Source organism: Tupaia chinensis, unplaced genomic scaffold (assembly GCF_000334495.1).
Source record: "Tupaia chinensis unplaced genomic scaffold, TupChi_1.0 Scaffold000520_1, whole genome shotgun sequence".
Taxonomy (NCBI): domain Eukaryota; kingdom Metazoa; phylum Chordata; class Mammalia; order Scandentia; family Tupaiidae; genus Tupaia; species Tupaia belangeri.
The window spans coordinates 607,581-633,031 of record NW_006160033.1 but is presented as its reverse complement, the minus strand read 5'-3'; the positions used below and the strand labels follow the sequence as shown (position 1 = coordinate 633,031).

Sequence of the window (25,451 nt, the reverse complement as noted above, 5' to 3'; positions counted from 1 at the left end):
GTTATTTTTCCTAGCCTTCCTTCTTTTTGGCTTTTATAGTTAAAAATCTCTATAATGAAATGTAAACTTCAAGTATGTGTATTGATATAAAGAGGGGAATTGGGGACAGCAGGTGGCCTGGTGATTAAAGGTGCTAGAATCCCACAGGGCTGGCAGCAGTTCGAGTCCTGGCACTGGCAGCCTGCTTTCTCACTTTCTCTCCCTTTCTCTCTCTCTCTCTCCCTTTCTCTCTCTCTCCAACTCTGGTTAAATTAAAAAAAATGAATAAATAAATTTTAGAAAAGAAAAAATAAAGGGAATTAAGGTCCATTTTGAATCACCACTCAGTACTTTACATAAACCGTAATTATCTGTCACAGGAAAGTGTAACAGAGATGGCGTTTAGGAACTGACCTATTTATTATGTGTTTCTAAATTGTTTACTTAGTGCTTATACTTTCATTAAAAATTTTGATAACTAAATAGCAGTTAGCAATAACTTAACATGTTTTTAAAGCTACAAAAGAAATGTCTTATTTATGACTATTTTTATAATAAACAGCTGTGCAAACTCAACTTTAAGAATCTACATTTTAAAAAATGCTGATAAAACGGCTTAACTACATACAATAGGGAATATAGAGACACCAAAAAATATGACCTAAAAAATACACAAAGCATGGTTGGGAGGGGAAATAGGATATAAAATTGAATTTATAGTATGATGAAGAACATATTTAAAAAACAAAAGATCAGCTAGCAACATATATACCAAAATCTTAGGAGCTATTTTAGAGGGAAATGTGGGCCATTTCTCTTCCTTCTACTAAAATTTCCTAGAACCTTGAATTATTTCAGTAACTGGAAGTGTAGTCAGGAGAGGAAATGAACAAAAAAGAAACATACGAACCTGTGGTGCTCTAGGAGTATCCAATGCTAATTCAGGTAGATCTTTCAATAGCTTATCAAAAGATTTTTCCACATCATTTGTGCTCATTACTGTCCCACACAGGTCAGAAAGCAGCTTAGATGTCATTTCTCTATGACTAGCCTTTCCTTCCAATGCTAAGGACACTGCCAAAACAGGTACTCCGCTTTTCATTTCACCAAGATTTAAATCTCTCAGCATTTCCTAGTCAAAAAATAAATAAGTGAAACTTAAAACTATTTCATTACCTATAAATCAGTAAAATTTATTTTTGAAAAACCAAGATTTAATCTATATTTCCTTACCTCTCCCCTTTGGAAATAACAGAAAAGCAGTCATATTTTGTGGGATAGGATAAATCCATCTTTTTCTACATATAAATTAGATATTAAACCATTATGTCATGTTTTAACCACCTGAACACTAAATTTAAGGTGTGGCAGCCAGCAGGTGGCGTGGTGGTTAGGGCACTGGACTCCAACATGGCCAACCACGGTTCAAGTCCTGGACCTGGCAGTTTGCTTTCTCGCTTTCTCCCTCCCCCTTCTCGGCTCAAATTAAATATATAGATCTTAAAAAATAAAATTCTTGGGGCCAGCAGGTGGCATGGTGTTTAAGGGCGCTGGACTCCCACATGGCCGAATGCAGTTTGAGTTCTGGACCCAGCGGCTTGCTTTCTCACTTTCTCTTTCTCTCGCTCTCTTTCTGTACCTCTCTGGTCAGATTAAAATACATACATAAATACATAAATAAATAAATAAAGTTTAAAAAAAGTAATTCTTTTCCAAAATAAATAAATACATAAATAAATAACTCTTAAAAAAAAAAAAGATGTGGGGGGGCGGCAGGTGGCATGATGGTTGAGGGCGCTAACTCCCAGATGGCCAACCCCGGTTCAAGTCCCAGAGTTCCAGACCTGGCAGCTTGCTTTCTCACTTCTCTCTCTCTCACTCTGTCCCTCTCTGGTCAAATTAAAATAAATAAATAAAATTAAATAAAGTAATTCTTTTAAAAAAAGTGAATTATAGCTAAAATAGTTTATTAACCTGTATTAACAGTGTTAGGTTTGGTGTTAGGAGTTAACTAATCATCTGCCTTATGACCTATGATCTATTACTGTTATTTCTAGGAATATCATTTTAAGAGTGTTTGTGGCAAAATTCATTTTACCTTATCATAAGCTGTTCATATTCTACTTTCTGGAAAACTCTCTCTTGAAATAAAAATTTATACTTTCATATAGAGCTTAAAATGAGATCTTAAACATCACTGTTCTTAAATGAGTTGTTTTAAATACTAGGATAAAATTAAAATTTCCTAGTTAGCAGTATCTATTGGCCAGCTATATATCAGGTACTATAATAGCCATTTTGCTTATACGATCTCATTCAGTACACACGATAACCCCCTCTTTTAAAAAGTATATGGGGACCAGCAGATGGCATAATGGTTATGTTGCTGGACTCCCAAGTAGTCAACGGTGATTCGAGTACCAGACCCAGTGATTTAAAACATGCCAGACACGTGCATGTGTGCCCCAAATCCTGAGGAGAATGGAAGAGAGGAGACTCTGGTGTGCCCATTCCCCCAGAGGGGTTATTTCTTGTTCTGTCTCTCTCTTCTCTCAGGTGAGTGCACAGCACCCTCTAGCAAAAAAAACCCCACCAATAATAATAATAATAAAAAAGATGGTATGGTTACATCACTGCACTCCCACACGGTTGACCATGGTTTGAGTCCCAAAATCCAGTGGCTTGAAACTCACGCCCAGCATGTGTGCATGTATGCCCAAAATCCCAAGGGGAGAACGGAGGAGAAAGGATTGCAGGTGGTCATCACCCCTGTGGGATGATTTCTTGCTTTCTCTCTCTGTCTCTCAGGTGAGCACACATGCCCTTTAACAAAAATCTCTCAAAAACACATTAAATAAAAAGTATCTGTATTTCTTCCATGAGCAAGAGAGAGATGAGAGAGAGATTGAGAGACAGCACCTCCAACAGGGTCTGACACCTTGATCCACCCCTGATCTCATGGGCACAGATAGACATGCCTGGCACACCTAGGGAGGTCTCTGGACACAAGCCCAAAACCTTCCTGTGTGGATTGGCCTCACAGAACACTGAATTTTACCACTGTACCACTGGCCCCTCAAAATGACCCTTTGACTATTAAATTATTATATCTAAATTCAGTTAATAGATACTTAGTACATGCTTGCTCCTAGGCTAGGTAGGATACCCAGATTTCTACAGGCCCTTCTCTCACAGGACTTAATTCTTCCTCTATAACAAAATGTTCCACATTATATTTTAATAATCTGTTTATGTATCATTTCCTTCATTTGAAATTCAAAAAGGCAGCAGTCATCTATCATAAATTCCTTCAAATGGTAGGCACTGAACAAGGATTTGTTTTATATTCATATTAAAAGATAAGAAGCCTCATGGTATCTGACAAATACAGGAATCCAGTCCAAACATTAAGACTGTAAATCATAAAACTTCTAGAGCATTAACAATTGTATATTACTTTAACCCAGTAACCCTAACTAGATTACTAATTTTTAAGCTCTCCCCCGTCCCCTTAGGGCACATTCACTCACCAGAGAGAAAAAGAGAGACCCAGTGAGAAGGAAAGTGAGAAATCACCCCCGAGGGGATGACCATGTCAAAATTCTCCTCTCCATTCTCTTCCCAGAGCCTTGGGCACGCATCACACGTGCCCAGCATGATTTTGAAGTCACCACGTCTAGGACTCAAACCACAGTCAACCGTGTTGGAGTTCTGCGATATAACTGCTACACCATCTGCTGGTCCCGATTAATCATTTTAATTTAACCTTTTAGATTTATCGATGAACAATTCATAATTAACATAGGGTACATGCGGTCACCAAAGAGGCAGAGAAAGAGAGAAAGGATTGACAAAGCAACCTCCCAAGGGGATGGCCACGCATTGGCCTACATTGTCCTACTGGACTTTTGAGGAAGCATACACATGTGCCTGGGGTGATACTCAAGCTGCTGAGTCTAAGATTCAAACCACACAGTTGACCATTTGGGATCCAGTGCCTTACCCACCACACCACTTGCTGGCCCTCTACATCTTTTTTCAATTTTTTTAAATTAAGGTTTTTTCCATAGGGCATATGCACTCACAAAGAGTGTCAGTGAGAGGGTAACTGAGAAATCGTCCCCCCCACCTCCGGGGAGTATGGCTGTGCCATAATCCCTTCTCTTCTACTCTTCTCTCAAAATTTTGGCACATACATAGGACCAGCAGTTGGCATAATGGCTATGTCATTGGGCTCTCATGTAGTCAACCACGGTTCAACGGTTTATGCCAGACCCGGTGGCATAAACTCACGCCGGGCACATGTGCATACATGCCCAAGATCTCCAAGAGGAGAAGGGATTGCAGAGTGGCCATCCCCTCGGGGGGTGATTTCTTGCTTTCTGTCTCTCTCTTTCTGGCGAGCACACACACCCTATAGCAAAAACCTCTCCCCCCAAAAAAAATTTTTTTTGGCATATACAAATATATAGTTAGCTTGATTTTTCAAGCCACCAGGTCTAGGACTCAAACCACGGTCAGCCATGTAGGAGTCCAGCACCTTAATCACTACACCATCTGCTGGCCCCACAAATCTTTTTTTTTTTCTTCAATTGCTACAGGGCACATGTACTCATCAGATAGAAAAAGAGAATGAGACAAGGTATTTCCCCAGTGGAGCAAGATTACACCATAATCTCTTCTACTACATTTTTCCATCCTGTTGGGATTGTGGGCATACATACTGAGTGTGTTTTTCAAGTTGCCAGGGCCAAGGCTCAAACTGTAGTCAGCCATGTGGATCCATTCCCTTAACCACTAGACATGAAGCCAGCCCCTTTTTAAAACCTTTATATTGTTCTGTTTTTTTTTTTTTTTTTTTGCTTTTCAGAATACTCCAGGTTTTATTTTAATCCTGAACACTGAAATAATGTCAAAAACATGAAACTTGGGCATTCTTTTTCCATTATTATTTTTGTTTCTTCCATGAGCAAAAGAGAGAAAGAGAGAGGACCTCCAACACAGTCTTAATGCCATAACCCACCTCCAGCCAGCCCCAGATCACAAGCAAGCACATGGCTCACAAAGTCTCTGGACTTGAACTAGAACATTCCTTTGTGAGGTTAGACTTGCAGAACATCACTTTTACCACTGTGCCACTATTTGGTGCCCCAAACTTAGGCATTCTTAAGTGAAATCCCTGAAGAGATTTTTATAGAATTCTTGAATGCCCTGAAATTGCTGAACTTTTATAAATTATTAAAAATAAAGTTAAAACGTTATGAATTGTTTAAAAAAATTTTTTAAATACTGTGCTTGTGCTACTTTTTGGGCACATAGTTCTCATCAGAGCCCAAATATATCATAACTAGTATATTAGCACAATGGCATTCTATTCCATTTCTTAGTCAGAAATGTGTTTATAGGAGCCAGATGCGCCAGCAACAGTCAACACTAACGCTCTGCAAGGCAGTCCCACAGGTGCACGTTCCCCGTTGAGGTATGAACACCTCTTTGAGTATACCAGGATGTGTGATCCAAGGCTGGCTGAGGCTGGGAGTGGAATGTGGTATTGAGACCTGTTACAGGTGCTTTCTCTCTCCTGTGCTCACAGAAAAAAATGAACTTTTCTTTAAAAATGTAAAAATGGGGGTGAGCCGGTAACATGGTGATAAAGGCAACTAGATCTCACATGGCCAACTGTGCAGTTCAATTCCCAGTCCCAGTGGCTTGAAGAACACACTGGGCATGTATGTGTGGCATGCCCTAAGTCCCAAGAGGAGAATGGAAAAGGGACTGCAGCATGATCATCCCCCACTGGCGTGCTTTCCTCACTTTCTTTTCTCGTTCTCTCCAGTGAGTGCATATGCCCACCTTGTAGCAAATTTTTAAAAACTAGATAAATTTTTAAAAAGAAAAAGAATTTATATAAAAGAAAATGCTTAAGCTTATTTAGTGGTCCAAGGTCATTCTAGATATGTTTTGCTTATAGTAGTGTTTTCTCTCCTATATTAAATAAATTGTACCTATAGCTTTAAACCTACCGCAACTTCATTAGTATCTCCATGCTCAAAATATTCCTGTATGATTGGTGTTAAGGTCTTCTCAAATGCCCTTTCATCCAAAGGCAAGACTACAGTTTCATAAACACAGTTCTCCTGTGAGAGGGAAGAAGAATTATAAATTAAAGAACAAAACATTCAGATAAATAGAACTTGTTTTACAATTTTACATCCCAGCTGGTTAGGGATCCCCATGGAGGGCAAGATAAAGACATCCCACATGCTTTTATTATGTTATAAAAATAGAATCTATATGTCACTAATCTAGTTCTATGATCTGAATATGATAAGCCAGTATAACAGAAACATCAACCACAGGAAATATATGACTTCTTCCCAATCCCAGTAACTTTTCTTAATTTTTTCTTTCTCTTTCAAAAGTCATCCTTTTAGTGACCACAAAGCTTAAGATGACATCCTATCATATACAAGGAGACTTCAAAACGTTCATGGAAAATATGTATTATGAAAAAGCTCTGTAAAGATTTTGAACATTTTTTTCCACCCAAGGAAGCCCATACTTTAATTCCATTTTTCCACACATGTTTTGAAGTCCCCTCACATAGTACTTTCATTAAAACTTCACTTTTTATAAAAATGTAGCAGGAGCCAATGTCTTCATGATTAGTATTATTACAATAAAATTATAAAAAAGATCAATGTTATAGTGACTGAGTAATTTCTAAAGAAAAAGCCACTGTTCAGGACCAGCAGTTGGCATAATGGCTACATCACTGGGCTCCCAGTAGTTGACTGCAGGTTGAGTCCCGGACCCAGTGGATTAAACTCATGCCGGGCACATGTGCGTGCATGCCCAAGATCCCAAGAGAATGGAGGAGAAGGGGGCTGAGACATGGCCATCCTCCCTAGGGGATATTTCTCGCTTTCTGTCTCTCTGTCTCTCTCTTTCTGGCAAGCGCACACGCCCTATAGCAAAAACTTCTACAAAAAAAAAAAAAAAAAAAAGAAAGGAAGGAAGTAAAAAGCCACTGTTCAAATAAAATTTCAAAAAGAAGTAAAAATAATAATGTCCATCATTAAAACTATCTTTCTTTCTTGTTACAAAATAGTCCTGAGATGTTTACTTGTTTCTTCAGACTATCTTCAGTCTAACACTTGAAAAACTAATACAGACGGAGCATCCCTAATCCAATAATCCAAAATCTGAAATGCTCTCAAATCCAATGTATTTTCTGCATCAGCATGACATCTGAAGTGGAAAGCTGAACATGACCTCATATGACAGGTCAAAGAACTGCAACATAAAAATATTTCATAAAATTACCTGCAAGCTACATGTATAAGGTGTACATGAAACATAAATGAATTGTTTAGACTTGGTCTTTTCACTAAGAAAGTTCACTATGGACATGCGCATATTCCAGAATCTGAACAAATGCAAAATATATCTGGTCTGGCACTGGGTTGTTGGAAAAGTCATGACATATGTTGTCTATATTTTTCAAAGATCACCTATTTATATAAAGAACAAAAATCAATGACATATTGCCTGTTTGTTTGAAAACACTTTGGCCATCTTTCAGTGAGCTTCATAATCCTTGTTCATAGGACCTGTCTTCATTGGCGAAAAACTCAACGAGGGGCTGATTTACAGCCTCATCTGAATTGTAACATCACATAAATAGTTTTGAAGAGAACAAAATAAGCAGAAGTCTGACACCACAGGCTCAGGTGAGTATAGTGGGTGTGGCAACAGATCCCATCCAAGCTCCAATAATTTCTGATGGGCGATCAAACTTGGGTGTGGTCTTGTGTAGTCGTGATGTAACGTAACTCCTTTTACAATCAATGAGCTCTGGACGCTTCTGGGTGATGGATTCATTCAAACTGTCCAACTGCCAACAGTACACATTCAAACCGATTGTTTGGTTCCTTGGTAGGAGCTCAAAATACACGATACCTGAAAAATCCTACCACACTGAGAGCATAACCTTCCTCTGATGAACGTCTACTTTCACTGTCATCTGAGGTGAATCATCTCGTCAGGACCAAGACCACTTGCACACACAGTGTTGTAAACAATCCACTTCTCATCACCAGTCACTTCAAAAAAAAAAAAGGATCATTTTCCTCACACTTAATGAGCATATCACAAATGAACTTGAGTTCATGAAGAATCCAAATATCGAGCTTGCTTACATATCCCAGCTACTTCAGGTGGTCATGATTGCTTGAATGATGTTCAACGTTTCTGCAATCTCTCATGTCATGTAATGTGGATCTGACTTGATCAATACCTTGATTTTGTCATCATCAATCTCAGTGAGATAAAATCATCAGCACAGAATTTTATGAACCATCGTTAGCACTGACATTCTTGTAAAGTGCCATCACCATAAACTTCATGCAAATTTTCACAAGCTTGACGCATGTCCTTCCCTTTACAGAAGTAAAACAGTAATATACGGCAAAAATGCAGTTTGGCCTTCCATCTTCAATTTGTTATAAAATCTCCAAACTCAACCAAATCACTTAATTTTTTTAGACTGAAGCTAGAACTGTCAGTTGTCAAATGATAAATCAATAGCATAGATGCAAATGACTCTAATACTCTAAGGAACTAGCACCATCTGTTGCAAAAACATGACATGACTTTTCTAACAACCAGTATTTTGGATGAGGGATACTCAAACTGTAAATATTTAATACAGTATCTTTGGTATTTCAATCCCATTTGTTTTAAATATTTTTCACATTTTCTTAGAATAGTCCCATGTCCAACTACTTGTTAAAATAGTTAAGTAATACATACAAATAATACACAACAAAATAACATACACTTGATATTTCCCTGTCTAAAATCATCATTAATATGTCTTACCTCTTGCAAAGGCAACATTTTCTCTACTTTTTTTTTTTTTAAATTTGCTATAGGGCACATGTACTTGCCAGAGAGAGAGAAAGAGGGTCCAAGAGAGAAAGAAAGAGAGAGAGAGAGAGAGAGAAACAAAGACAAAGAGAAAATACCCCCTGGGGGAACAGCTACACCACAATCTCTTCTTCATTCTCCTCTTGGGATTTTTTGACACACACACCACCCACCCACCCAGGGTGTTTTTCAAGCTGCCCAATCCAGAACTCCAACTGTGCAGTTGGCCATGTGGGACCTAGCTGCTTAACCACTATGCCAATGGCTGGCCCCACAAAGACAGCATTTTTTAAAAAACATATCCTAGTATCAATGAGTTGCTACAAAATAATCCAGAATATGGCTAGGGAGAAGGGTGACAGAAACAGGACAGTAAATGGAGGCATAGAATGAGATAAAATTGCCTGGGTTAATAATTACTGAAGTTGGTAATACTGTTATATGAGTACTAGCAAATTCATTATAATAGTCTCTTTACTTTAAATTTTTTTCCATTAAGGAGAGAAATAAATAAAAACTTCACTACAAAATGTATTAAAAATTTACATTCTTAGGAACCAACAGTTGGCATAATGGCTATGTCGCTGAACTCCCATGTAGTCGACCACGGTTTGAATCCCAGACACAGTGGCTTAAACTCACGCCGGACGCATGTGTGTGCATGCCAAAGATCCCAAAGAGAATGGAGGAGAAGGGATTACGATGTGGCCATTCCTCCTGGGGGGAGGTAATTTCTCGCTCTCTATCTCTCTGGCAAGCATACGTACCCTATAGCAAAAACCTCTCCAAAAAATAAAAATAAAATTTACATTCTCAGCAAAGATCCACATGTCCAAAAAACAAAATTTATCCTAAACAATATAAAGAGAAACATATTTATAACTCTTAAGATATTCAAAAGAAGATACATTCTTCTCATTATCATTACTGTAGGAAAAAACTATATTCACTGATAGAATTTATTGGAAAATGCTCAATTTACTTATCCTAAGTGAATTTGTAAGGACATACTTTTGACTCACTTTGGAACCCAAGTGAAAATATGCATGCATTACCATCAGTGAACTTGGTTTTCTAATTCAAAATGAACAACTTCTAAGTATTAAGAATATATGATACAGATATATACACTAGTATGTGATATATATGTGTGTGTGTGTGTGTGTGTGTGTGTGTGTGTGTGTGTGTGTGAGATTTGATAGCAGTAGAGTATAAATACATACACATATGGTTTGACAAAGGTATAGGTAAACTGCTTACAAAGTCAAAAAAGTCTGTGAACATTTTAAATTTAAAAATGAAAATACTGATACCTGGTCATCATCATAGTTAGGATCTTTCACATCCACCTCCTCCACATCATATACCTGTCCAGGTGTACCCCAAACACCTTTGCCTCCTGCACCACCTGAAAAAGTTTAGAATTGGAAAAGGATAGAGTACAAAATTCATAGTTCATAAATAATTATTTTAATTGAAATCTGAAGTAATTCTAAATGTTCAGATTTTTTTTTTTTTTTTTTTTTTTAAGGTGCGTGCGCTCACCAGAAAGACAGAGAGAGACAGAAAGACAGAAAGTGAGAAATCAACCCCCAGGGATGATGTCCATGCCGCAATCCCTTCTCCTCCATTCTTCTCTCGGGATCTTGGGCACGCACACACATGCGCCCGGCGTGAGTTTAAGCCACCAGGTCTGGGACACGAACCACGGTCGACTACGTGGGAATCCAGTGACATAGCCATTACGCTAACTACTGGTCCCTAAATGTTCAGATATTAAATGACTTCTAAAAAATGTACTTTGGGGATCAGTCTGTGATGTGGTTATAAGTGGCTGGATCCCAGATAGCCAACTACACAGTTTAAGTCCTGAACTTAGTTTGGAGACATGCAGGGTGTATGTGCATGCATGCCCAAAATTCCAACAGAATACAGAAGGCAGGATTGTGGTGTGGCCATCCTCCTTGGTGGATGCTCTCTCTGTGCCCGTACCCGTCTTTCTCCAGTGAGCACTCAAGCAATATGGCAATTTTTTTTAAATTCTTTTTTATTTATTTGTTTTTGACAGGGCAAGAGAGAGAAAGGGAAAGTGAGAAAGCAACACCAGGTCTGAGATTTGAACCACAGTGGGACATATGGGAGTCCAGCACCCTTAACCATTATGCCACCTGCTGGTATTAAGAATGTATTTTAGTGGGGCTGGCAGGTGACATGGTGATTAAGGGCGCTAAACTCCCACATGACCAACTGTGGTTCGAGTCCCAGACCTGGCAGTTTGCCTTCTCACTTTATCTCTCTGTCGCTCCCTGGTCAAATTAAAATAAATAAATAAATAAAGTTAAGCAGTTCTTAAAAAACAGTATTTTAGTTTCTACGCTAATTTTTTTTTTTCTAGTTAAGAATTATACTTTAGGGGCAAGCAAGTGGCATGGTGGTTAAAGTGCTAGCCTCCCACATGGCCGAACACAGTTTGAGTCCCACATCTGACATCTTGCTTTCTCACTTCCCCTTTCTCTTTCTCTTTATGGTCAAGTTAAAAATAACAACAAATAAAATTAAATAAATAAAAAATTCTTTTTTAAAAAAGAATTATACTTTAAACTCCTTTTTATTCTGATCACTTTTTCAATAATTGTATATATTTCACAAGGTACTTCCTAAAACATCAAGTTGAAATAGCTTACAAAGTTAAAAACTAAAAAGGTAAAAGAAATGTTGTACACTGTGAAGATGTGATTAAATGTAAATAAATTAATTTAAACAAAAACTAAAAAGGTAAATACTTTTTTTTTTTTGGAGAGGCTTTTGTTATAGGGCACATGTACTTGCCAGAAAGAGAGAGAGACAGAGACAGAAAGCGAGAAATCACCCCCTTGGGGGAGGGGATGGCCACACCACAATCCCTTCTCCATTCTCCTCTGGGGATCTTGGGCACGCACACATAGGCACTGGGTGTGGAGTTTAAGCCACGGGGTCCGGGACTTGAACCTCAGTCGACTACATGGGAGTCCGGCGACGTAGCCATTATGCCAACTGCAGGTCTCAGTAAATACCTTTTTAAAAAGCAAAACCAAAGAAAAAATCTAAATAGCTATATCAAAGACCTAGAGGGAGGTTATAATGGGAGTTGAACTCTAAATTTTATTTGACATTCTTGGTAACAAAACAAAAAGAAATGTGTGGGTCTGTAAAATATAGTACAGGAAACGAGAAAAATTATTTGACATAGAAACAGTGCCCAGGGGCCGGCAGGTGGCGTGGTGGGCGCTGGACTCCCACATGGCTGACCAAAGTTCAAGTACCAGACCTGGTGGCTTGCTTTCTCACTTTCTCTCTCTTTCTCACTCTTCCCCTCTCTTGTCAAATTAAAATAAACAAACAAATAAAAGTGAAATAAAATAATTCTAAAAAAGTAGAAGGAATTTAGGAGAACTTCTTTAAAAAAAAAAAAAAAAAGAAACAGTACCCATGTCAAATGTTATAAAACCTAATACTACAAATATAAAAGTATGTATCAAACTAAATTTTGTAACCAGCAATGTTACAAATAATAGTTATTTCAAGCATATCAACACTAATAATTATCTCTCTACTTCTATACATAAAACAAGTAATAGAAGTTTAATAATTCTAACTTTCAAAGTCGCTTTTCTGTATACATTTACTGAAATGTTTTTATAAACACCAACATACTATATTAAAGAACCCATACAATTTCACCAATAATTGCTTCTTTGGGGGGAGGGTTCTGCATCTAGAATATAATCTTTGCCAACAGAATGAAACAGAATCTGACAAGTGGGTTTTTTGTTTGTTTGTTTGTTTTAAAAAGAAAGCGTTTCACTGGTCATAATACTGCTTCCGTCTCCCACCTCGAACTACAGTACCACCAGACCCAGCTCTTTTAGACAGGGTCTCACTATGTTGTCAGGCCCTCTCGAAATGACAACCCTCCCACCTCAGCCTTCTGAGTTGCTAGGAGACCAGCCTTTAAGTTTCATTTTGTTTCAAACAATGATTATAGGTTATTCAACAAAAGTAATTTCTGACACACCACAAAAACATTTTGCAAGAAGCTTACTCTGTAAGATGAAGCTCCCACAAGTTGGAAGATGATAAAGTCTCCAACTGGTACTGAAATCCTGGAACCTACAAAAGCTGATAGCTCCCCCATTCAACGAATATGGAAGTGCCTACACCATGTGCTAGGCACTACTCCAGCCATTAGAAATACAGCAGCAAAACAACCAATTTATTCCAATACCAAAATGGATAGAGCCAAAGAAATCTCTGAACTGTATCTATGAAAACAAAATTTAGAGCCACCTGTGGCATGGTAATTAAAACAACTGGATCCTGCATGGTCAACCATATGGTACAGTGGCCTGAGAAACATACCCGGCACGTGTGCATACATGGCCAAAATCTGAAAAGGGAAAAATGAAGGTGAGGCGACTGCAGCATGGCTGTTCCTCATAGGGGGTGCTTTCTCACTTCCTCTCTCTCTCTCTTTCCAGTGAGCACACATACTCTCTGGCAAAAAGTATGCACGTATGAAAATATAAATAAAATGATAAAATTCTGATCCAGAAATTACCAATCAAGTTTATACTTATATTCTTAACAAGAGACATGGAGTCATAGACGAATATGATGAATTTCTGACTCTGCTCATTTCAAAGGTAGAGAGTATATGGGGACCAGCAGTTAGCGTAATGGCTATGTCGCTGGACTCCCACGTAGTCGACCGCGGTTCGCATCCTGGACCCGGTGGCTTAAAACTCACGCTGGGCTCATGTGCATGCGTGCCCAAGATCCCGAGAGGAGAATAGAGGAGAAGGGATTGCGGCGTGGCCATGCCCCCTGGGGGGTGATTTCTTGCTTTCTGTCTTTCTGTCTCTCTCTCTCTCTCTCTGGCGATCACACGCGCCCTATAGCAAAAACCTCTCCAAAAAAAGAAAGGTAGAGAGTATATGCACAATTCCTAACTGAAGAAGTGTTTACTTTGCTCAAGAAAACAAAACCTATTCAAACAAAAAAAGGAAGATCAACCTAAAGAAAAAGTGGAATGGTTATCAATTTATCACTGTGTAAAAATATATATTTCATATTATCAGTGTTTTGTTTCTCTCATTCCTAGAACAAGGAAATCACAGTACAAGAATCAACTTTTTTTTCATTTGTTTCTTGAACCTCTCTCTCTCTCTTTCCAGTGAGCACACATACTCTCTGGCAAAAAGTATGCACGTATGAAAATATAAATAAAATGATAAAATTCTGATCCAGAAATTACCAATCAAGTTTATACTTATATTCTTAACAAGAGACATGGAGTCATAGACGAATATGATGAATTTCTGACTCTGCTCATTTCAAAGGTAGAGAGTATATGGGGACCAGCAGTTAGCGTAATGGCTATGTCGCTGGACTCCCACGTAGTCGACCGCGGTTCGCATCCTGGACCCGGTGGCTTAAAACTCACGCTGGGCTCGTGTGCATGCGTGCCCAAGATCCCGAGAGGAGAATAGAGGAGAAGGGATTGCGGCGTGGCCATGCCCCCTGGGGGGTGATTTCTTGCTTTCTGTCTTTCTGTCTCTCTCTCTCTGGCGATCACACGCGCCCTATAGCAAAAACCTCTCCAAAAAAAGAAAGGTAGAGAGTATATGCACAATTCCTAACTGAAGAAGTGTTTACTTTGCTCAAGAAAACAAAACCTATTCAAACAAAAAAAGGAAGATCAACCTAAAGAAAAAGTGGAATGGTTATCAATTTATCACTGTGTAAAAATATATATTTCATATTATCAGTGTTTTGTTTCTCTCATTCCTAGAACAAGGAAATCACAGTACAAGAATCAACTTTTTTTTCATTTGTTTCTTGAACTCGAGGTATACCAACCTTTCTTTGGTAGTCCCCTTCCTTTCCCGGATCTGGACCGCCTATCCAGCAACCTTCCCTTTGGACTGGCTGGTACAGATCCTCCACTTCTAAGGGCTTCACTTCCATTATCACTGACAGAATCGCCTCTGCCAGAGTCCCGGGATGAGTTTTTCCGTAGTCGTCTTTTTGCCTTGGCATTAATTCTAGCTTCATTAATGGAGGATGCTGAAATCCAATTTCCATTTATTTCATTCTTTATTTCCTCAGTCCCAGCATTATCTTCATCACCAGAAAAAAGAGAGTCACTTAAATGATCAGGATCTTAAAGAGAAAAATGAAGAAAATTCTAAGTACCTTATCCCTTGAGAGAGAGCAATACACTGGGAGTTCCCAATGCTCCTCCTCCTTGGAATGTCATCCTCACTGCTCTCTTAAGTTACTAGTACTTTAGGATATAGGTTCAAGTCTTCCTCCCTCCACGAAAGCTTTCCTAACAACTGTAGCTATGGTTAACACCAATATTCACACACCATTCATTTAACACATCACGAAAATCTTCATTTCTTTTTATATAGCACTCTTGCTTTTCCAAAGAAGTCATAAGCTTCCAAGAAGGAACCATGACTACATGGAACTTCTTCGCATCCCCAGCACCTAGCAGGGTATCCTTCATAACGCCAACTCTAATGTCCATGAAGATCACAGAGATACTTAGCTCAGCTCTCAAAACATTTTAGGACAGAGAGGCTACTGAATTAATTAAGTCAGAACCTGAATCACTCCAACAGTCTGAAATATGCCTAAATATAATCTGTCAGGACTATGTGCATGGGCTTTCACATACGTTAAGATATGGTGACAGGCCGCCCAGTGGCCTTGTGGTTAAGGTACATTGACGACCACCGTTTACATCCTGAAACTAGTACCTTGAGAAGCATGCCAGGTATATATGCATGTGTGCCCCAAATCCCAAGAGAATGCAGAATGGACTGCTACATGGCCACGACCCCAGTGTGGAGGGACGCTTTCTCATTTTCTTCCCTCCCCTCCCTCCGCGCCTCACCTCTAGCAAGCATATGTGCCCTATAGCAAGTGGGAAAAAAAAAGTTGAAACTAAAATTTTAATTAACCTATAAAAAATGCTTTAAAACCTTTATAATTTTCTTATTATTATTTTATTTTATTTATTTATTTTAATTTGACCAGAGAGGGACATAATAGGAGGGGGGAGAGAGAAGGCATGTCATCAAGTCCGGGACTCAAACTGTAGTCGACAATGTAGGAGTCCAGTGTCCTTAATCGCCACACCACCTGCCAGCCCCAAAACCTTTATAATTCTTGACAAAAAGTATAAAAGTTAGGGACACTGTCATAATTAAAAAACAAAAAACATTAAGTAGAGTCAAATTATTTCATCTCAAAAGCAGTCTCCCTGTATGCATTCAGTCTATAAATCATTCTCCCAAAGTGAATTAAGACTTTTCTTTCTTTTTTTCTTTTTTTTTTTTCTTTAGGGTTTTGCCACAGAGCAGGGACGCTTACTAGAGATAGACACAGTGAGAGGGGAAGTGAAAAATCATTCCCTTGGGAGGATGGCAATGCTGCAATCCCTTCTCCTCTATCCTCCTCCCTGGGATTTTGAAAACACACACACGCACACACACACACACACACACACACACACACACAGCATCGTCTTCAAACTGACAGGTCCAGGATTCAAACTGCAATCAGCCATATGGGAGTTCAGCGTCTTAGCCACCATGCCACTTGCTGGTCCCGAGACCTATTTTTTAAATCATGTTCCTACCGAAAACCCTTTAAGGGTATTCCCATTCTGTCAAAATAAAGTATAAATTCTTTACCTTGTAACTGCTTACTTCCCCAGAATTACTGCTTATCGCTCCCACATTCAAATGATCCAGGCTTAGATTGGATATTATAGGTGGGAAGATTACTTTGGTAGAATATAGAATATATCAGAAAAAAAGGGCTGCCAGGTGGTGTGGTGGTTAAGGGCGCTGGAATCTCATATGGCCAAATGCAGTTCTATTCCCAGACTTGGCAGCTTGCTTGCTCACTCTCTCTCTCTCTCTCTCTTTCTGTACCTCTCTGCTCAAATTAAAATAAAGTTAAATAAAATAGTTCTTAAAAAGTATACATATTGGGGTAAAAGAAGAGAAAGCATAATGTGGGAGAGCAACTAAGAAAAATGTGACAGTAATTCAATCACAAGACAACTGGAAAAGGGCAAGGGTAGTAATGGTGGAATAAATAATTATGTGACACTTTTTAAAAAATTTTATTTATTCATTCATTTTATTTTAATCTGATCAGAGAGAGACAGAGGGAAAGTGAGAAAGCAAGCCGCCAGGCCCAGGACTTGAACCGTGGTCAGTCATGTGGGAGTGTCCAGCACTTTAACCACCATGCCACCTGCTGGCCCCATAATGTAACACTTTCAAAGAAAGACAAAAAAAAGGCTTACAAACAGAAGAGATGCAAGATGTGAGAGTGAAACGGGGGGCCAGCAGGTGCCATGGTGGTTAAGGCTGCTGGACTCCCACACGGCCAATTGCAGTTTGAGTCCCAGACCTGGTGGCTTGCTTTTTCACTTAACCTCTCTCTCTCTTTCACTCTGTCCCTCTCTGATCAGATTAAAATAAATAAAGTTAAAATAAAATTTTAAACGAGTGAAACAGGCTAGGATCAACAGATGGCATAATGGCTATGTGGCTGAACTCCCACCTAGATGACCACCGTTCGAGTCCTGGACCTAGTGGCTTAAAACTCACACCAAACATGTGTGTACATGTGTGCCCAAAATCCCAAGAGGAGATGAAGGAGAAGGGATTGTGGTGTGGTCACGTCCCCCCCACCCACCCCAGGGGTGATTTCTTACTTTCTGTCTCACCAATGAGCATGCACGTGCCCTATAGCAAAAATCTCTCTAAAAAAAAAAAAAAAAAGGGGAAAAGGGGCCACCCTAAACACGAGGCGGTAACAAACAATGCACAGAGGAAGCCAAATCTCACCAGGATTCAAGTTCTGGTGCCCATAGTTTTTTTTTTTTTAAAAAAAAAAAAGCCATCCCTGTGCTCAGGATCCTGACACGATGGAGGACTGGGGGGAAACGACTACAGTGTGACAGATCCAGCTGGGGAAAGCACACACGCGTGTTCTCGCACCTTCTCTCTCGAGCACACACATAGGTGCCTGTGAAATGATTTCTTACAAGTTTCTGAACTGGGAGGAAGCCAGAGTTAGGGGATGTGTCTGGCACATCATCATAACTAAACTAGTAGGAGTTACAGCAGTAATTGAGTACTACTCCTACTTCTTTTATTACCATTACCATCATACTATTAGGTCAACAAGAAAGTCATGACATATTTTTCTGTTTTTCTATGTAAAAATGTGTCAAAACTTTCCTGACAACCCACCAGGTTCTATGCTGGGCACCTTACATACGTCGTCTATAAGCCTTACACAGCCCTATAAAAATAGTTGTTCATCCTCATTTTACAAAAAAATGTGTTTGCTAGAAAGTTTCATATCGAGCCCAGCAGGTGACATAGTGGTTAAGGTGCTGGACTCCCACATGGTCAACCATGGTTCAAGTCCTAGCCTCAGAGACTTGAAACTCATACCAGGCACATGTGTGTGACCAAAATCCTGAGGAACATAAAGAGAAGCGACTGCACCAGAGTGGCCATCTCCCCGAAGGGTGATATCTCGCTTTCCCTCTCTCTCTCTATCTCTGTCTCTGGTGAGCACATGTGCCCTATAACAAAAATCCCTCTTAAAAAAAGAAAAGAAAAAAATAAAAAAGAAAAGAAAAATTACAAAAAGAACTACAGCCAGGATTCAAAAGTACATTTTGACATTCATGTAACTATAAGAAATGCTAAGCTAGAATACAGCATAGTGCTGACAGCTAAAAAACAGAGAGGATGAAAAGGGGAGTGAATGTAAAATAAAAATAAACAAAGTTAAAGGAAAAGAGACAGAAAGACCAGAGATCCCACAAAGTAGTCTTCATATAAGAGTGGTTAATTGTGAAAAACATTAAACATCTATCAGTAATATACTGTTTTCATTATTCTACCATTAAGGTAAACTACAAAACTGGTCCAGAAGAAGGACTTACAACTGTAATAAAACATTTTAAGTTATCCCGTGGAGTATTGAAGTATTATTTAAAATCTATCTCTGTCCCACTCTTGACTTTCTTTAACTGTTAATGGCCTTCCAAACATGTCTGCCTACAGGAGTACACGTTCTCTCTAGGTCTACTTTTATATATTTGATGTTATCATTTTTAACACATTTAGATCAACTGCTTTGTTACATGTTGCTATTCATACATAAGTTTTGGCAGTCCATAACCACTATTCACTGACTTGAAGAAAACCACCATTAAAAGGATTAAAAAAAAATTTAGTATAGGGACCAGCAGTTGGCGTAATGGCTATGTCACTGGACTCCCATGTAGCCAATCATGGTTCGAGTCCCAGATCCGGTGGCTTAAACTCACGCTGGGCACATGTACATGTGTGCCCAAGATCCCAAGAGCAGAATGGAGAAGGGATTGCAGCGTGGCCATCCCCCTGGGGCGCAATTTCTTGCTTTCTGTCTCTCTATCTCTCTCAGTCTTTCTGGCAAGTGCACACACCCTATAGCAAAAACCACTCAAAAAAAAAAAAAAGGAGTTCAGTATAAAATGTGATGGCTTCAAAACTGGTTTCTCTTAGTAATTCCTTCTTTCTGAATTCTCTGACATCTCAATGACATCTCAATGGTTCCATTTCAATGGTAATCATAGCACTAGACAATCAATTATTGGTGTTCGATTATTAGAGTAACATTAGCACAACTTCATATATTTACATATCTAATAAGGGCTATAAGATGGACATATCTACATATCTCATTAAATACTAACCATTAATCTACATAGATTACTCACATCTCAGGTTTTTTTAGTTTATTTATTTCTTCCATGGGCATGCACGAAAGACTCTCTCCCAACAGTCTGAATACCAGTGGGATCCACTCCCGGCCTTAAACCATATCCAGTCATGAGCAAGCATGTGCCGGCATGTTCGGGGAGGTCTCCAGACTTGAATGGGAAACTCTCTATTTGGACTGCCTCACCCGAGCACCACATTTTAATAACGACACACATTTTCTAAGAATTTTTGAACACTCCTCATAAAGACAGACCAGCAATGATGGTGTGGCAGCGACACGGCATTCCACAAAGAAAGACCACATCTGAGAGGAGAGGTCTTAAGTTTTTATCTCCAGGCTTCTCTGTGCACTCTAGGAAGACCCATGTATGTAGAAGTCACGACCTTGGCATGCCGAGGCTAGAAGCAGATTGTGACATTGGGAGTTTCTGTCTGTCTCTCCCTCTCTTTCTCTTGGAGAAAATAAGCAAATAAAAATTTGAGAAAAATGTAAAAAGTTTTGGGACAAGCAGTTGACATAATGGCTATGTCGCTGAACTCCCATGTAGTTGAATGCGGTTCGAGTCCCGGACCCAGTGGCTTAAACTCCTGCTGGGCACTATGTGTGCATGCCCAAGATCCCAAGAGGAGAATGAAGGAGAAGGGACTGTGGCGTGGCCATCCCCCCCGGGGGGTGACTTCTCACTTTCTATCTCTCTGTCTCTCTCTGTCTTTCTGACGAGCACACAAACCCTATAGCAAAAACCTCTCCAAAAAAATTTTTTTTTAAATGTGAAAAGCGTTTTAGGGGCCAGTTAATGGCGTAGTGGTTAAGGTACTGGATCCCATGTAACTGACCCTGTGGTGTGAGTTCCGGTCCCTGGAAGCTTGAGAAACACTGGGTGAGTGCGCATTCGTGCCCCAAATCCTGAGATGACAATGAAGAAGGGATTACTGCACAGCCATTCCCCTCTGGGGGTAACTTCTCACCTTCCCTCTCTCTCTTGTCTCTCTTGGTGAGTGCATGCGCCCTATAGCAAAAACTAAAAAAAAAAAAGTAAAAAAGTTTTACTATATTTTCATTGAATACGGAATATTTAATGAAAGTCTGCAGCTTGCTCTCAAGACAAAGTTCAAGATATTACTTACCTGTGGGGTTTACATTCAGTATCTGTTCATTTTCTATGTCCATTGTTTCTTAATTTCACTTGCACTGATTAAATGAATTACCAAATGGAAGTCTTCCTTAAGGATCTATTTTTTAAAGAAGAAAACAAAAGCTTTAGTATTTTCTAAATGTAAAGTAAATGCAATTTGCTTAAGTACAGTATTTAAAAAATATATATTTCCATTCTAAAAAAAAAAAGAGATCACTTCACTTTCAAAGATTACTTATCCTAATTAACATTTTGGTTCTAATCCTCTTGATAAATTTGTCTGAGTCCAAAAAAGCACCCAGATTTTAGCATGCACCAAAGCACCCATTCTACTTAGAATTTTAAAATATATTTGCAGGCCAGCCAGTGGCACTGTGGTTAGAGTGACTGGTTCCCACATTGCTGACTTAGTGGTTTGAGTTCCTGACTTGGCAGCCTGAGAAACACCAGGCGTATATGCATGTATGCCCAAAATCCTGAAACAAGGGGAAAATGGAGAAGGGACTATGGTATGACCATTCTCCAAGGGGATGTGCTTTCTTGCTTTCCCTGGCCCCTGCAAGCACCATCTGACAAAATTTTTAAAAAATAAATAAAAAAGTGTATGTTTATTCCTAATTAAAGAAATAAACACATGCACATACCTCAAATCTTTGAGGAATATCAAGTCTCAAAATTAATATGATATATAGGAACATAACATTGGAAAGTTCTCCATCAGCAGTATGAGAACTGTTTCAAAATGTGAATAACACACTTTTGGTCAATCAAGAATGTCAAAATTGTATTATTTTCAAAATTACATATATCTGAAGGCAGACATTTGCTATTTCATTACCTATGTCTCTATAATTACTATTTTAAGACTTTGAGATTGGGGAGACATTTTTAAAATCAGTTTGTTCTATAATGAGAATTATGTTTATAATTTTAAAAATCCATTATTTTATAAAATCTGGACCTATTTTAGAAGACATAAATACAATGACATAAGTAACTTAGTATTTTAGACTTCATTTTCTTTTTTAAAATTTTTTCTTTTTAAGTATTATTTATCAGGGTCAGCAGGTGGTGTGGTGGTTAAGGGCACTGGACTCCCACATGGCAGACCGTGGTTTGAATCCCAAACCTGGTGGCTTGCTTTCTCACTTTCTCTCTCTTGTTCCCGGGGAGGGAAAGTGAGAAAGCAAGCTGCCAGGTCTGGGACTCGAACCACAGTCAGCCATACGGGAGTCCAACGCCCTTCACCAACACACTACCTGCTGACTCTGTAGACTTCACTTTCAAAATGACTTAAGAATTATCGATGCTAGGTTTTGGAAAAGTTTGTTACCTCTTATTTCTACTATTAGTGATACAGATCCAATGTTACTTGAAAGAAAAAAACATCAAAATAGTTCTCATGAAAATATCTTTTTTAGAGAATTATTTTATTTAACTTTAATTTGAGCAGAGAGGGACAGAGTGAGAGTGAGAGAGAGAAAGTGAGAAAGCAAGCTGCCAGGTCCGAGACTCAAACCACGGTTGGCCATGTGGGATTGTCTAGCACCTTAACCACCACGCCCCGTGCTGGTCCCATCTCTGGAAATATTTTTAAAATAATGGTTTAGAATACTTCGGTGTCCGGCGGTGATGTGGTGGTGAAGTTAGCTGGATCCCACTTGCCCAACTGTGTAGTTCAAGTCCTGAACCCAGTGGCTTAAGAAGTACACCTGGTTCGTGTGCATGTGTGCCCAGAATCACAAAAAGGAGAGAGAAATAGAGAAAGGGCTGCACATGAACACTGCCCATGGAGGGTGCTTTCTCACTTCCTTTTTCTCGCACTCTCTTTCTGTCTCCCCCGGCAAGTGCATGCACCCTCTGACAAATTTAAAACAAAAATTTAAAAAGTTTTAAAAGCCTCAAAATAATGAGTGCTTAAGTTTTTATCTGTTTAAGTCGTACAGGATGGCTTGGTCCTTCCAGTCATTTATAATTTCACCAGCAGGGCACACTTGAGATATAAAATGCAAAGACTAGTGAAAATGGGTAATTATAGAAAAGTATATTTTAAGTAAGAATCTACTGATAGATGTCATATTAGGATAATAATGATATGTGATGCTCCCTGGGGCTCATGAGGTGAAATTAACTCTTAAATTATTCAATATATACTATTATTTGTTAACATTTTCTAAGTTTATGCCTTTTTTTCCCCCAGAAAATGGCATTATTTTATAAAAGAAAAACAAGTACACGTATGCTAAAATTATTAAGCTTCTTAAAATGACTTATTCTTTAGACTACTATGATACTCTCACATTGCTTCAAAAGTTAAGAAAACAGTGGTATCACTAATTCTATTCAGAATAAAAAAATTGACACATGATTTTGTATAATCGCTGCCAGGATTCAAATCATAGTCAAACATGTGGGCTCCAGTTCCTTCAACCACTAGGATATGGGCTGGCCATTAGGTTCTTGGTACAAGTAACATCTTTGATAGAAAAGTTTCTGCAGAACCTAGCTAATAAAGGAAGTGAAATGATTATAACTGATGTTTGTAATTTCAAAAGAATTTCCTTTTTTCATGTGCTCATGGGGTCACAAGAAATACAAAAAAAGGGGGGGGGACATCACCCAGGGGTATAGTCATGCAATCTTTTCTCTTTCATTCTCTTCTTGGAATTTTGGTCACACATGCCCAATGTGGTTTTCAAGCCACTAGGTCCAGAACTCAAACTACACAGTTGGCCATGCAGAATCCGGTTGCCCCCAAAAACGATTTTACATGCATTATTCCATGTACCTCACAGGACAATATTGAAATAGCCATTCCACTATGTGTACAATTAAACATATTAAGAGAATAAACGATCTGTTCAAGGATAGCTTGGACCCAGACCTTCTAAATCCAACATACCACTTATTTTCTTTTTGAGGTTTTTGCCATAAGACACATGCACTCACTGGAGAGGAGAGAGACAGAGAGAGGGAAAGTGAAAATTCACCCCCAGGAGGATGGCCACACTGTAATTTCTTCTTCTCCTGGAATTTTGGGCACACACACACACCCCTGGCATGATTGTCAAGCTACCAAGTCTGGGACTTGAACCATGGTCCACCTTGTAGAAGCTCAGTACCATAACCACCATGCCACCTGCTGGCCCTTCAATACAACACGGGAAGATACCCCATGGGAAGATTCTTTTTCAGGATTAACAGAAACATTAAAACAGACTTCTATAGTTACATAAAAATTTACATACTACTTTGCAAACATTAAAAATAATTATTTTAAGCTATTAAAGACATTTGGTTGGCAAAATAAATTATCAGGTTTTGACTCTCATCTACAACATACTAAGTCTACTTTTATTAAGTAATCCTAAATAAAAAAAAATGTCCTGAGTCTTAATTCATCCAAAACCTCAGTCACACTTGACAGCAATGAAGACATTTTAAAATAATAAAGATATGTTCTACGTTTTTATAATCTTCAAAGTTGTAGGATTTTTATTTGACAATCCTTAAGATTCTTGCCACAGACTTAAGAAAATGTAAAGCAAACTATCTAAACCCCATTCCTTCATACTAACCTAAACATTTTTAACAAGAAAACAGAACTATGGTTTTTTTTTTATTTAATTAGGGTTGCAATTAAGCAACAAAAACTTACATCAAAAGTACCTAACTGCCAAGATGGTCCCAAATTCTCTAAAAGAACCTCACAAAAAAAAAAAAAAAAAAAGGAAAAAGAAAAAAAAGATGTCCTGAAATATACTTCATAAATTACTCTGACATTTATGGAGTTAAGTTTAGATCTTATGTTAACTAGAAAATTACTTCTACTCATTCCTGGGCTACAATCGGAGCTAATTAACAACTTCCAAGCAGCTGAAAGCATTCTACCACCAAAATGCAAACATGAACACTACTGAAAATATAAAGTGACATTTACTTCTGTAATCCTTACACATTACTACTACAGAAAAACTAGTCAAATTACAATGCAATGATGTTTACTAAGATATTAAGGAATTCAAAAAACGCATAATGAAGAAATATTAAAGGCATAAACGCCAATAATTAAATTTGGAACATATCTGCAGTGGTCCCCTTTTTTAAAAAACACATATGGTGGTTTCCCAAAAAGTCTTGCATTAACAAGAATGCCAAAATTCTAAAAATTAACGGTAAAAATACAAGTCGAAACAGTAGGAAATTAACCCCCCCCAACACAAACACACTCCAGCCGCATATTTAATCGTTTTAATCATCTTTAGACATCACACAGCTGCTGACTACGTAGGCAGTTCTCACAAGGGCATGGGGGATATGGGCAATACTGACGCCCGCAGTTCTGAAGCTCCTGCAAAAACTCCATGTACGTTACAGCACTAGACTGACAAACGCAGCAGACGCAGTGTGCGTTTCCCAGAACGCGGGTTCCCTTTCAGCCTTTGTTTTCTCCGAGAGAGTATTTTACTTAAACTAAGAGAGCCCCTTGGCCGAACTGGCACAGCTTAGCTCGCTCAGGGCCGGGGCGGCGGGCACGTGTCCGCTTCCCAGC

General features: G+C 38.8%; 1 protein-coding gene across 1 annotated transcript in view; it reads right to left on the bottom strand.

Moving 5' to 3' along the window:
- Positions 1-23,820, bottom strand: part of PDCD4 (programmed cell death 4) — a 33,982-nt gene extending 10,162 nt beyond the window's left edge. The window contains exons 1-6 of the mRNA XM_027775069.1: positions 23,802-23,820; positions 20,892-20,996; positions 14,809-15,111; positions 10,224-10,318; positions 6,003-6,116; positions 890-1,111 (exon numbers count right to left, since the gene is read on the bottom strand). Of these exons, the coding sequence (XP_027630870.1) occupies positions 890-1,111; positions 6,003-6,116; positions 10,224-10,318; positions 14,809-15,111; positions 20,892-20,934 (777 nt within the window). The 5' untranslated portion in view covers positions 20,935-20,996; positions 23,802-23,820. The remainder of the gene's footprint in view (positions 1-889; positions 1,112-6,002; positions 6,117-10,223; positions 10,319-14,808; positions 15,112-20,891; positions 20,997-23,801) is intronic.
- Between the last annotated feature and the right edge of the window lie 1,631 nt (positions 23,821-25,451).